Source organism: Camponotus vicinus, unplaced genomic scaffold (assembly GCF_025532165.1).
Source record: "Camponotus vicinus isolate PSW18456_S1 unplaced genomic scaffold, iyCamVici1.0 SCAF_2, whole genome shotgun sequence".
In the NCBI taxonomy this organism is placed as follows: domain Eukaryota; kingdom Metazoa; phylum Arthropoda; class Insecta; order Hymenoptera; family Formicidae; genus Camponotus; species Camponotus vicinus.
Genome location: NW_028141956.1, coordinates 26,642,780 through 26,658,266, shown reverse-complemented (window position 1 = coordinate 26,658,266; position 15,487 = coordinate 26,642,780). Strand labels below are relative to the sequence as shown.

Genomic DNA, 15,487 nt, shown 5'->3' with positions numbered 1-15,487 from the left:
CGCGGCGGATACGGGAGCGCGCACGTCAAAGCGCGCGTCACGTGGACAGGCGCATCGAGCTCGCGAACTCGCGATTCGAAGGAAGCCCTGCAGCGCCGTAGCGGTGGTTTCGGGGTCGAGCTCGGCCATATTTCCTCTCGTGGGTCCCGCTGGTAGAAGGGAAGGTGGTGCTGTTCCGGGCATCGGAACTGCGAGACGTACTGTTCTTTCAAGGAGATGAGGATCGCGCGCGCGCGCTTCGTAACCGATCATCGTGCAGTGTAGTGTAGTGCGGTGCGGCGAGTTCAGACCCAGGCCAAACCGGACCAGAGGATGTCCAAGGGAAGCGGCGCTCCGGCCGGCAGGCGGCCGTCGTCGCGCAACGCGAAACCCTACGACGCGAACAACGTGAGTAGTTCGGTTGGCGAGGCCGTAGCCGCGGCTACGGCCGCAATCGGCGCGACCGGAGTGGAGTGACGCGAACGACCGAATCGACGTCGAGCGCCTGCCTCTCGACGTGCCGCGCGCGCGATCCCGCGTGACCGCGCGTCCGCCCTTTCCCTACGACGAGGCGACACCCGCGATATCGCGGTTATGTGAGCGTGCCCCGATGATAACCTCATTCTCGTGCCCATACGTATCGTCGTGCGCGACGACGATACGCACGCATCTCGTGCACGCGCGTTCTCGTGACCTTGAAGGATCCACGGTTTTTTTACGCACACCGTATCTTTGACGAGAGAGATAGGAGGGCATCTCTCTCGGGCCTCTAGATTTCTAACGATTTGAAAAACGCGAATCATATCTCCTGTGCGTCCTCCTCTCTCCTTCTGTTTCTCTCGCTCCCTCGCTCGCTCGCTCGCTCCCTCTCTCTCTCTCTCTCTCTCTCTCTCTCTCTCTCTCTCTCTCTCTCTCTCTCTCTCTTTTTCTCTCCCCTTTGCGAGCGTCACGCGCTCTGCGTAGGTCTTCGCGCGAATTCTCGCGGCGTGTTACCGTTTGTAATGTAATGCAGACGATTTTTGAATACGATTCTTGAAATCCTTACGCGCCTTGTCGGAGTCTGAGCAAAAATTCTTATTGTGTCTTGTGTATTGCGTAATATAATGTAACTTGAACTTTGATTATGAAAAAAGGCTAGCGTACACCTTTTGAATGGTGTCTTTTACACTTGGGGATTAATGATGGAATCAAATGAGAATATATATTCGATAAATATCAATTCGATATCTGTATAATTTTTTCTCAGAATTTTTCAATTTCGTCATGAGAGAGAGAGAGAGAGAGAGACATCGTTATTTTTATAAAAATTAATTCTTGATTCTTCATCGGTATATTCTTGCAGGATACTTTATATTTTATTAGGTTTTTGTGATTTTGAACTTGTGAAGAATTTAAACAGCAATATTTAAACTTCATCGATACGCACAATGGCTTCTATATATCAGAAAAACTAGAGACTTCTTTAATTTTTTTACAGCAACAAATATAACTTCAGATGGAAAGTGTAAATTTAACAAAATTATAGTATGATAAATTATATATTTGTATAAACAATAAAAAAATTAAAGCTAGTTTAGCGACAATAGTGAATCGCTGCAATATCTTGCGACAAAAGTTTTCGACAAACCATACTTCATAGCACTGATGTGTGTCGAATGAAATTTTGAATTTATATCTATCACCATTTGTGTACGTTATTTTTCTCTTCTCTCTTATTTATTTCAAATTGAATAAAAGAAAAATATTTTTTAAAATACTCGTACATAGAATTCAAAGATATTTCTTATGTTTTGATAATAATATATATATGAAGCATTATAATAATATCTATTTAAGTTTACATTAATAATTATATAATTAATTATATAGATTTATATTATATATTTGTATATTTATATCCTTTACAGTCATTTGTAAGAAAAATGGCAACCAAGGTAACAGATTTTATACCACAATCATCATGGATTAGTAAGTGGTTCAATCCTCTCCAAGGTAATGAGGATGCATTAGATAATAGAGAAAATACTGAGGAAACGGAAGATGATATACAACAACCTCCTAACAAGCGATCACGTATTTGTATGGATACTATTCATCCACCTGGCACATTTTCTATACAAACAAGAGCTAAAAGTGCATTAAACATGATTGAGCCTTCTAAGGAGCAATATCCTGTTCATAATGAGGTGATAATCAAATGTATAAGAATGAGTTATTATAGAATGAATGACATTTAGAGAAAGGGAGAAAGAGAAAAATGTATTTTGTTTTACAACTTACAGAGGGAAGATTTTTCGGAACTCGCAACAGCTGGACCAAGTGGGATAAGTCGTTTAATATCTTCGACTCCTGCAATGCAAGCAGATATTAGGACTGTAACATCTCACAAATCTGACTTAAATTTAGCTTCATCAATTAATAATGGAATAATAAATGGAATTGATGATAATTCGGAGTCAAGTGAAAGTACCAGTGGATGCAGTTCGCTTATTCCACAAATAAATAGACATGAAGGCCCATCAAATATGTACAATTCAACATTTCCCAGTAGAAGGAGACATATTGATGATAAATTGACATTTAGTAAGTGTAAATTGCATATTGCGTATATAGAGTTACTTAAATAATGATATAAGTTGTATTAAAGTTTTATAATCAGTATAAAACTGTTTTAAAGAGAGAGAGAGAGAGAGAGTGTGTGTGTGTGCGTGTGCGTGTGTGTGTGCGTGTGTGTGTGTGTGTGTGTGTGTACATACATATATTATATGCTTATGAAATCCTATATTTTTGTTTCAGCTAATCATTTACAATCCCCAAGGTCCTTGTTTCTAGATAGTAATTCTCGTGATACTTTAAGCAGTCGTAGACCAAGTTTTAATGCATCAGTTATGACAAATGTTCTAGACCGCGCATCTCCTCTGTCTTCTCCTTTTTATAGTGGTAATATCACTTTTGGGGGTGCAAATGCGGCAGGTTTTTACAAACCAAATCGTAATCTTTTTAATAATTCAAGTGAGGTATGTAATTTAATTCTTTTACTTTAAAGTTTGATTTTTTTATGTTCCACATTACAAAGATTATTTGTTGATAATTTTTTTTATTATTGATATAATAATTTATGTCAATTCATTCATTCATTCTAGTTACAACTTAAAGTACCAAGGAGAACGAATGTTGAAGTTAAACCTTCCAATGCAGTAGATGATTCATCGGGTATGAGTCAAACTGCAAAAAAAATATTGGAAGCATTAGAACATTTTTCATCACCTATATCTGATGCAAAGAAAATTCCATTCAAAAACACAAATAATACTTTATTTCCGGTAATGAACAGAAAAAGAGCGCGGGAAGAAGTAGCAAGCCCATCTGCTAGGATTGGCTTGCGTCATTTGACGCGTGAATTGACAGTACCAACCGTTCCTGATATATTGAAATTAAGAAGACGACAAAAATTGCAAGATACAACTCTTGCAGCTAGAAAAATTGTTTCTTCTCGTAGTGATCCACCACCACCTCCACAGGAATATCGTTTAAGGTATTTATCGAAACATAATTTTACATACTTGTTCTTATCTATAAAGAAATAAATATAAGTGATCAAAAAAAAATATTTTAATAAATTCACTTTTTCTCCTTAGGATGGATGATGCCGATAATGAAAAGTATCGTGGCAAACTGAAAGGCAAATCTAAAATAAATCTAGAACAAGAAGAAACAGTGGCACCTGTAAATTTGCCGAATGTACCTCTGCCAATAACAACATTACCCAATTTCAATTTTACGCTACCATTTCCTACTTTACATTCTACAGAAAAAACTATAGCAAATAAAGAAAACACGTTTACATTTGCTAGCCCGATTAAAATGCCAGATGTTGAGAAAAATTTGCAGTCTGTCAACAATTACACTTTTAGTAACCCAATTAATGCTGATGATAGCACAAGTAAAACAATTGCTTCGAGCTTGTGTTCAATAATAGAGGATGTTGGGTCTGCTTCATTCTCGTCCACCGATGATACAATCACATCTATGCCTAATTTTATTTGGTCCGGTTCATCTACAGCACCTAGATTAAAAGCAAAAGTAAAAAACAGCAAGGATGATTTTGTCGAACCTTCAGTAATGTACGAACAAAAGTCGGGAAGTGTTATAAATGTATTGTGCTCTAAATCTGACAAAATAGAATCTACTTTAATTGAACAGTCAAACTTGAGATTGACCGAAACAACAGACAAGATAGCTAATGCATCTATCAGTCCAGATTTAGATATCAAGAGCACGCATGATGCCACATTGTCTTGGGAGTGTAGTGAATGTCTGATCAAAAACAGTGGCACAGACAAACAGTGTACTGCATGTAAGGTCGTTCGATCAAATCCTAATGACAAAACTTCATCAACGTGCTCAACATCAACGATAAATACCGTCGTAAAATCGAAACCGGTTCCAAACGATTGCTTCGGTTCTCAATTTAAATTATCTACAAATCAATGGGAATGTACAACATGTTGTGTAAGAAACAAACAGAGTGATGTTAAATGTGTAGCATGCTCTGCACTGAAACCAGGAAGTAATGCAGATGTTATGCAGCAAACTATCAAATCTCAAAATGATCTAATGGAGAAGTTTAAACCTGCTGAAGGATCGTGGGAATGTCATGGTTGTTTACTAAGAAATGCCGCGAACGTTATTACTTGTCCTTGTTGTAATGCATCCAAACCTACTTCCATAAAAACCAATCTGAAAAAGACAGATACTGTTACAGAATCGTCCTCGCAAAAGTCAACCGCTGCTAATACAGATAATACGGCAAACACATCACAGGAAACAACATCTAATAATTATCAAATAATGAATAAATCACCTAAATCACCTACTCCCATAAAAACAAGTCCAAAGAAGGCAGATACTGTTGCAGAATCATCCTCGCAGAAATCGGGCATTGATGATATAGACAACATAGCAATGCAGGGAACAACATCGAGTAATGAAATAATGAATAAATTTAAACCAAGCAAAGATTCCTGGGAGTGTCCAGGGTGCCTTGTACGAAACAACAATTCTGTTACCACTTGTCCTTGCTGTAGCGCTCCTAAACCTAATTCTCTTGGCGAATCGAGCAACGCAAACCAGACATCGACTAATGGATTTGGAGACAAATTTAAAAAGCCGGAAGGGTCGTGGAATTGCGATACTTGCTTGATACAAAATGATGCAAATTCTACGCAATGTGTGGCTTGCCAAGCTTCGAAGCCTGGTACTGTAAAGTCAAATAAATCTGCATCGAGCATTAGCTCTACTTTGCAGTTTAAGTTTGGCGTACCATCTAACACATCAAATTTAGTTAATCCAAGTAGCTTTAATTTCGGCATAGATAAGGCTGATAATCATAATTCTGATACTGCATCTCCCTTAAATGGGTTCAAATTTGGTAATACACAACAAGTAATGCGTAACACTTCCACGAATGCAACGACTACTTGTCTTCCAACTTTTGCTCAACCTACTTTCACATTTTCCGATTCGAAGGCATTATCTCAGTCAGCCACAATACCAACTTTTGGCCAAATTCCGACATCGTCCGCCGCATTATCTACGAATCTATCATTTGGAGAAAACAAATCAGCTGAAATATCCACTCTGTCATCTAATAAATCCACAAGTGATACACCAGCTGCTACGCTCTTCCCAATCGTGTCGAGTTCTACGTCGCTTTTCAACAATAATGAGTCGAAAACGACAATAGCATTCGGAACGGATAAACCGGCGTTTACTACAACAGACAGCGGCAAGCCATCAGGATTTTCCATGCCAGAGAAAATTCCAACATTCGGCAGTAATATGCAAGATAATAAGCCAGCAATCTTCGGGACGCCAGAAACGAAATTACCCGTTGTATTTAATTCACCTGCGGTAAATCCTCTACCGACCTTCGGCATACCGTCCAGCAGCAGCGCTACTCCGTCGCTCTTTGGATCATCCAATTCTGCTGCTTTCGGGAACAATACTACGCCCGCTTTCGATGGCACCGCAACGACACCTACTACTTTATTCTCGTCTACCAAGCCTAGCGTCGAAACTAACCCAGTATCGAATTCTTCTTTATTCAAATTTGGCTCGACATCGTCGCAACAATCAGCGACAGGCAGCGGATTTAACTTTTCTGCGAACGTTAATTCGGCTATGAAACCGCTCTTCACATTTGGTAACAATTCAGCGCCGAGTAGTAACAATATGTTTGGTAGTGGTACTTTCGGCGCTAATACCGCTTCAACGAATACCAATGCCAATTTTGCATTTAACACACCTAAACAAGAAACACCGGCGGCATTCGGTCAAGGCGCGGCAACAACTCCAATGTTCGGTGCCCCGCAAGCAAATCCACAGACTCAAGCAACATCACCATCGTTTTCGTCTACTCCTTTGTCCAGTACAGGATTCAATTTTGCATCTGCAGCTCCATCCGCTGCAGCGTCAGGAGGCTTTAACTTTGGAGGAATGGTAAATATGAGTTAATTTCATACAGAGATTTTATTAATTAATAAGATAAGGTATATATAATCTCCCCCTCTCTGCTCCTATGTATATATACAGGGTGATTCTGAACAAACGTTTGTCTTTAAAATATCAAATTCTTGAATGAATTCTAAGACGATTTTTCCTCTTGCAAAATTTTGCCCGGAGCTTACTGATGACTGTAACAATCTGTGTGTGTGTGTGCGCGCGCGCGCGTACACATTCTCACACACACACACTGATTGTTACAGTCATCGCGTATAGCAATCAGCTGATCGCGGCGAGTGCCCCACGTAATCGCCTATATCGCGCCGTCCCTGCCTACCTCTTGTACTCGTTCCGTAAGTAGTTAACTATTTTCCTTTATAGTTTAAAAACTAAGCTCCGGGCAAAATTTTGCAAGAGGAAAATCGTCTTAGAATTCATTCAAGAATTTGATATTTTAAAGACAAACGTTTGTTCAGAATCACCCTGTATATATATATATATATATATATATATATATATATATATATATATATATACATTAGAAATTATTAGAAATTGATATGTATTATGATGTTGCAGTCGTCTACACCAACTGGAGGATTCAATTATAATCCTCCTACTACTACTCCCACTGTGGTTTTCGATCCCAACAGTCGGCCTTCATTCAACTTTACTAAAGGAAGCGCACCAACAGCATTCAAGTGAGTATATTGACTGGAAATTTGTCATATATTAGACATTAGAGTAGATCTAAAAAAACATAATTTTCTTGTGATTTATAAAATAAACACACTCGACATTTTAAATAAATATTTTATTTAGATTTGATAGTTATGTATGGACTATGATATAGAATATAACACAGTCTCTCTGCAATACACAAATGCAAATTCTGTCAATGGCATTTTTCATAGATTTTAAATTGTATTTCACTTATAACCTTATGAATATTTCAGTTAATCGTCAATGACTTGTTCTCATGCATTTTTCGTTTGAGATAAAATAAAAATTTAAAAAAATTTGGCGTCATTAAATCATCATATAATTTACATGGCTAATTATCATTGCTGAATTTTGAAATTAATTAATCTGGAAATATTATTCTCAAAATGTCTATCGTGCCTCGTGTCATATATGCCACAGGTTTGTTGGAACCTTATATTTTTTTAAACTCAGTTTATTAATTTACACATAAAGATCTCAATCACTTCATTATATCACCAATCATTATAACAATATCCATAGTGATTTTGTAAAGAAGATTCAATAAAATTTTTAGTCCAAATATCACATACCACACATTCATTTTACAAGAATACAAGAATTACTGATGAATTAAATATAGATTTTTCAAAATAATACTGAACAATAAAACCAATTATTTTATTTGACAAAATCACTAACGTCAAAATGTGCCTTGTTATTCATAACGCTTTCTTCGCTAAAATGTAAATTGTCTTCAAAAACCTGCAAAATTAAATTACAAGGAATACTACCCTAATATAATTCCCAGGTCTAAATAAATTTAAATTATTAAAAAAAAATTAGTTTTTATTTTGTTTGGAAATTATTCATGAATAGAAGTTGTAAGTTTCTCTTTTAGTTCACTCTATACCTACAGAATAAATAAAACTATATAAATACGCTTATTATCTTGTTTTATAGTGCTCCACCCCAATCGGCAGCACCGCAACGGAAAATCAAAAAGGCATTTCGAAGATGCATGCGGTAGAGAGCTCGTGATATATAACGTTCACACACACATACACAGGTGCGTCCCTATATCTAGCTGTATATCTGGGTGTGTCCCTGTATGTATGTTAAGCGTTATACAGTATGTAAAATGAAATTCTGTCATGCATCAATCGATCACATCAGTGTGGTGGTATATACCAAGCATCTTTTGTAATATAGTAACCCGAAGCTAACCCCCGAATATGCTTGCGTACAACCACTTGTGTTCTTTCTACAGAAAAAGAAATGTAAATTATTTAAATTATACAGTAATAATGAAAATAATACCCTGGAGTTGGCATGAAGCCAGTGAAAATTGTGATGCCATTGCATTACTAAGACCCTACCAAAAAAGAAAAAAAATCAGACTTGGTCCGTATGTACCAACATACGTACTCAATAACGTACATATTTACCGAAATTGAAAAATACCTCGATAAAGAAAACTTATAATAAGCACTTAACATGTGCAATCGAAGATTAAAAACTAGTGGGAGATTGTCACCCGCTCAGGTAAGTATAAATCAGTCACAGCTCGTAGCACTATTGTTTGTTGAAGCTTGATACTATACTTATTTAGAAAAAATATAAATTTAAAAACACAAATATAAAATAATTTTCTTATTAAATGTTGCACACAATTCAGAGAGGACAGCTAAATATGTATAGTTACATTTGAATATTTTTGACATATTTGATTATAGAAAATATTTCTAGAGAAAAAAAAACAGAAAATAATTTGAGAGGATAAATTATAATTCTTATAATATTTTATTACAATAAATTATTTACGATAAATTAGAAATTAATTTTCGATAGTTTTTATATTACTTCATAATTTTATTATATTTGACTCTTTAAATGTGTGTAATATTCTATTGAGAAATTTATATATTTATGTATCTATTAAACGCATAGGAAATATTATATGTTTAGCTGCTTTTTATATATAGTTTTTTGTTAAAATCTTTAATTTTTAATTTTTCTATATATATGTATTATAATACCTTCCGTCTAATGAGAACTGTACTAATTATAAAAAAGTATCTTTCTTACAAGATTTTGTGTAATCAAATGATCATTTTAGTGTCATTTGTAACCTTTAAAAATGCCCATAAATATATGGACAATACTTCTAAAGACATTTGTAAAATATCATGATATTGCGCACGAGCATTGTGAACTGACTATATATCAATAAAATCCCACTATACACACACACACACACACACACAAACACACACATACATACATACATACATACATATACATGCGCATTAATTATATTTTAATTAGAATTTCGTGGACAGCCCTACACAATCTTTGTAGAGAACTAGTCCAGGAAAAGTGTAATATACACAAAAATGGCATTCGGATAGTACAAACTGACGATTACTGAACGTTTTCATTGAGTAGTCGAAATTGTATATTTTTTTTATATATTGAATGAAATAATCCTATAAGAAAATACTGAATGCCATTTTGATAGGTTTATATTATAACGGTGTTTTATCATAGAATGAGTGAAATAAATTTGAAAGAAGGATATGTTGAATGGGAATAGATTATTGCGGGACTTCTAAAGAGTTTCTTCCTAAAATCTTACATAATTGTTGTTTATGAGGCAAGTTTCTCTTTTTAATTATGTATTAGTTTTCAATTATTATTATTAATATGTGCTTATATACAAGAGTGACATAAATAAATAAAAATTTGATTCAATATTAAATATTTGATCAATTATTAATCATTTGATTATACTTGTTTCTATCAATTTATATAAAAATATCTATTTGATATTATTATAGATCACTAAAACAAAACCAGTTAAAATTGAAAACTTTAAAAACTTTCTTCATTATTTGATTATTGCAAATAATATAATAAAAAGTAAAAAAAAAATATCTAATTTGTTGACCTTTTAAACATTCAAAAAATGTTTCCTTTTACAGAGTTTATGTTTTAGGTAAAAGAGTATAATTAGATATCCTTTTTTATAAAACCTCTTTATAGCGGAATACACAATTCACATTCGAAAAAATAATTTTTCGAATGTGAATTGTGTATTCCGGAATAAATAATTTTTATAAGCGCAATTCTTTAGAATGACATTAATTTATGACATTAATTTTGAAACTTTACTATTTCAATAATTGAGCTATAAGCTATTCTTTTTAGAAGTCCCTAAAGTGGAAAGTAGTTAGATGGCATATGATAATGATCAATGAATCATTATTGAAATCATGCACATCTTATTTAAGATTAGACTTGTGTAAAATGTTGGCTTAGATCTGACAGTAGCCAAAAATAACTCGGCACATGACCAATCTTATGCCATATTAGATATCTAGGTACAAAACATTCTGTTAATACGTTGTTATTTATCTCCGTTGTTATATATGATATTTACATGTAAACACATTGAGAGATCTTTTAAGTTCTATACATTATTAAGAGACAAAAATTCATAACTTCTTTATGTTAAGCATTTGTATTTTTAATATTGTCAAAACACCCTTTGTAGGTATCTCCCATTTAAACAGTGTTGATTAAATATGTAATACGTATGGGTGATTTTAAGAAAACTTTCCTGTGATGCAACTGAAGGTCACGTTAATCTCGAATGTATAACGATAAATAATTAATAATTTAAAAATTAATTTGAGATTAATATAGGAATAAAATTATTTTAGTTTTTAAGAGAGAAAAATCCATACTGAATAACCTACAAAGGATTTTTTGGACATAATTAAGTGATTAACAAGCCTCTGTTTTACATGATTACAAAATAAAGATATTGTAATTAATGGTAGAGTGAGGCTGCGCTGAGATATATCTGTGCTGCTGTCTTACACTGTGAACATTCTCTGTTGAGGCTGTGTCGTCCATTTGTCTATGAATAGACAAATTTCCAAATTAATATATCGAACATATTGCCTGCAGAAAGGCAATATCTTTATATTAAATTTCGCGTATATATATGGCCTTATAAATACATAATGAACGTATAACGTAGATGTATTAACGACTATAAGGCAAATTTCGTATTGGACTTGTTTTGTAGCTTTATATGCTCTCCATTCTAATATGTTTACATAAATATCCAAAGAATACTGCATTAAAAATGTTCAACAATAGTTATGTAACATCTCATGATTGAAAATCTCACTTTACAATCCAATAAAAGTATATTTTTATAGGATTGTAATATTATTCAAATGTGTATTAATATACATAAAATTATATTAGCATTGTTATTATATTAAAGATCGAAAAGAAGGTAATTTTAATTTTTTTTTATCACATATGATGGTTTTTTTGAAGAAAAATTTTCGCCGATAAATCAACTATATATTTTTTTTTACATTAAAAAAGAATATGTATGTGAATTTGTTTTAAAAAAAAATATATAAAATTGTTTTCGTTATAAAATAACAGTGACTATAAAAACTATGTATCTTAAAATATGTCATATCATTGTCAGATTGCTCAAAGGATTGCTTTATTTAAAATCTGAAAAGAAAAAAATTTGCATTTTCAGAAATTGCATAAATGGAACTATAAACGTACACATTTTAAAAAATATAAAATTGTTGCAAAATTATTACAAGCTATTATAAATAAAATAAAATTTTGCCAAAAGAAAAAGCCAATTTTTTTGAAGATTTCCTCATAAAATACTAAAAAAAATCCACGCATATGTATTTAAGAATAGTATTATATTTATATAGCTATAAAAATGTGCACACACATTCTTTTTATTTCATATTATCTTAACCGAAATATAATCCCTGAGACAATACGATAATAACATGATGCAAGAGATGCATAGTTTTAATATACTATCATTATTTTTTGACGAAATTTTATATAAAGCATCCTCTGAAAGTGTGTACAAGGTGTCCGTCCATAAATGTCTGAGCAAATATTTTACAACTAATCGAAGTTACATGAAAGTTGAATAAGAAAAATTTACAGTTTTTAATCCGCAATAAAGTGCATGTAAAAATATTTTTTTTTACTCGTAACCTTTTCAAATTATGAAAGTCATCATCATTTTTTTTACTGGATACTTATTTTTTGTATATTTTGTATAAGAATCAATAGAAATTTATATCATATTTAGTGAAAAATTGCTATTATGCATTATTTATGCGATAATTAGCATCTTAAGTATTAAGATAGTAAGTTGAATTTTAATATTTTTGATAAGGAATGTCGAAAAGATTCAAAAAAACTAAAACTATTTTTTTATAAAATATTTATTGACACAAATTGCTCTCGAAATTTTGCCCATCATGTTCAATAAACATTCGACATATCTTATAATGTTTCTTATTGTGTTGATTGTATATAATAGATAAAATTTCGAGCAATCTATATATTAATCAATGTTTCATAAATAGTTTTAATCTTTTCAATCTCTTCGACATTCCAATCCGAATTCAACAATACTTAGAGAATCTAGTTTATTGCTTTAATACTTAAAATGCAAATCATTTTATAAATAATGCATAATAGTAATTTTTTATTAAATAAGATTTTAATTTATATTGACTACATAAATATGCAAAAAAAAAAGTATTTATTTAAAAAAAACGATGATGCGATCTCTATAACTTGAAAAGATTACGAAAAAAATTTTTTTATATGCGCTTTATTGTGGGTTAAAAACTGTGCAAATTTTTCTTATTCAATTTTCTTGTAATTTCAATTAATTGGGAGATTGCTTGGACATTTATAGACAAGCATCCTATATATAATAAATATGTCAATAAAATATTTTTATTAGAAATATTATTTTGTTAAGAACTTCTTTTTTTCTGAACTCTTATTGCGACTATTTCCACTTTAATAAAGATGTGAAAATTTATAATGATTGTATTTTTACACGCGTGTCATGGGATGTTACAATATGTCAAATATTCCGAGGCCTTATTATATAATCTTAGTCCATTGGAAATCATGTATTGTACTGAATTTTTCTGAATGTCTGTAATGATTCTATGAAGATGTATTAAGCAATTATATACCTGGGATTCAGAAATGAGGGAGTTTGTTATGAAATAAATCCAATGACTGACTGTAATTAAATAAAATAATATGTAGGAGAATGTTCACTGTATATGCTTCAGGTGCTATGGGAATGTTGTTACATTCTCATGACATGATGTAATATTAGTTAATATTATGAAAAGCACATCGGTGTTTCTCAACCGATGAATCGTAGAACAATTCAAAAGCGATTTGTTATAGTATGTAATATGCAAAGCGTATAAGAAAAGCCATCTTTATTCGTATAATCAAAGTTGACGAAATACGCTAATTGCGCGATTGAAGCTTTTTCTTTTTTTTCTATTATTACATCTCAAAAGTGTATATACTATATCTTAAAATTTATAAGCCACAATTTATTTCCTTAAGACGATATATTATCAAATGTATTTGATTTTACAGAATATACAATTATAATTTAAATGTAAGCGATGTCAATAATATTCGCAATAACAAGAAAAAAAATATATATATATATATGTGGAATTCTTTTGTGGACCAGAAAAATGCAAAGAATAATTGTTACTGTTTCGATTCTTTATCTTTATTGAATAAAGAGGTGACATAATGTTGTTGCCTTAATGGATAGCTCTTGTAACATTCAGGAGCTACTTGGAGCTTGTGTTGAGAAACACCGTGATAGATACGTTAACATTATTACGAATACTATTCTTAATACTAATCTCTGTTTATCTACAATGATTATATAATTATGCACATAATAATTATATAATTATCTAAATATGTGTATAATTATATGATTATACACGTAATAATCATGTAATTATATAATTATATTAGGATAATATAAAAATACACTAATATAAACGACGAGGTTAATTAATTTTTGGGTTTTATTTCATATTTAGAAAAAAAAATATTGAGGGCATTTAGTAAAATGATTTGAACTAAAGAATTTTATATAGCTTGTGCACACACATATATACACATTAATATACATTAAAATAATTTAAAATTATTTAGTCTCTGGTATGTGGAGGAAAAATTATTAAAAATGTGCAAATCCATATTATATATATATATATATATATATATATATATATATATATATAAAATTCTTTGGATCAAAAAGTAATCTAGAGATGCACATAAATTTACAACATAAATTCAATCGCTCTATTCCAATGTTTAAGATAAAGTATATTTTATGGGATATGTTTTTTCATTTTGTTTTAATCCTGTAAGTAGTAGGATCGCTCCTTGACAGTTCCTCAAAGAAATATACAAAATAAGAGATGCATATTGCGAATTATTGTATCACATTCGTGGTTTCCGACATCTTAAATTGTATACATATGTTATATATATATATATATATATATATATATACACACACATATATATCGCTCTACAAACTGTTATAACAATCTATTTCAAAAGATAAGATAATTTTCAACAATACGATACGCAAACAATTCGTTTTGGACATCTTTCAGTAAAGTATGAATCATTTAATATACTCCTTCCATTTCTTACAAAATTATATATATATATATATATATATATATATATATATATATAATTCAATTAAATAAGTTACAGTAAAAAAGTTCGAAATACCTCATTAAAGGATTCCTTAACAATATAATCCCTTAAACAACAATTACAATTTGCGTTATTATTGACTATTCCATATACAGTACAATACTTATCCAACATTAAGACTATGGACATAATTAACAGATTATCCTTATTTGTTTCTTCATTTAATAATTATATAGGTAATTACAATAAAGTAAAACAAGTTATCTGTAATTGTAATATAAAAAATGCATATGTTTATTTTTTAGATCCACAGATACAATAATGTGTTCTTACTAACTCAAGAAATATTTTGACATATATAAAATTTTGTCGTTCGCAAATAATAGTACTCATTCTGATTCTGCTATTTACATGTAAGAGTTAAATGATGACTATTTAAGTTAATCTAAAGATTTCATCATTGCTATATACTTTTTAATTACACGATGTAAATAGGAGAGCATGTATATAACAATATATCAATATGTGCTCAGCGATGATACATTCTATTTATGTCAAGAAACCCTGTGTAATAAAATGATTGGAGATTGAACACAAATCTAAATGTAAAACATACAATTCCCTATTGCATTTTAAATTGCTTATTGCATATTGTATTTAATGAAATTTTAAAAAGTAATTCTCAATGAAAAAAGAATTCGGGAGATTA

The 15,487-nt window shown here is 31.7% G+C and overlaps 1 protein-coding gene across 3 annotated transcripts; it reads left to right on the top strand.

Moving 5' to 3' along the window:
• The first annotated feature begins 7 nt into the window (after positions 1-7).
• LOC145967314 (uncharacterized) lies at positions 8-15,376 on the top strand. Of its 3 annotated transcripts, none has more exons than XM_083092083.1 (9): positions 8-387; positions 1,457-1,668; positions 1,887-2,165; positions 2,262-2,562; positions 2,776-2,996; positions 3,123-3,514; positions 3,618-6,480; positions 7,063-7,184; positions 8,149-15,376. In XM_083092083.1, exons 3-9 carry the CDS (start codon positions 1,902-1,904, stop codon positions 8,213-8,215), a joined length of 4,230 nt encoding a protein of 1,409 aa, XP_082948209.1. In that variant the 5' UTR covers positions 8-387; positions 1,457-1,668; positions 1,887-1,901; the 3' UTR covers positions 8,216-15,376. The 3 variants fall into 3 exon arrangements, with proteins under 3 accessions (XP_082948209.1, XP_082948210.1, XP_082948208.1); XM_083092084.1 differs by lacking the exon at positions 1,457-1,668 and having other exon boundaries at positions 9-387; positions 1,887-1,913; positions 1,972-2,165; XM_083092082.1 differs by lacking the exon at positions 1,457-1,668 and having other exon boundaries at positions 9-387.
• The last annotated feature ends 111 nt before the right edge of the window (positions 15,377-15,487 follow it).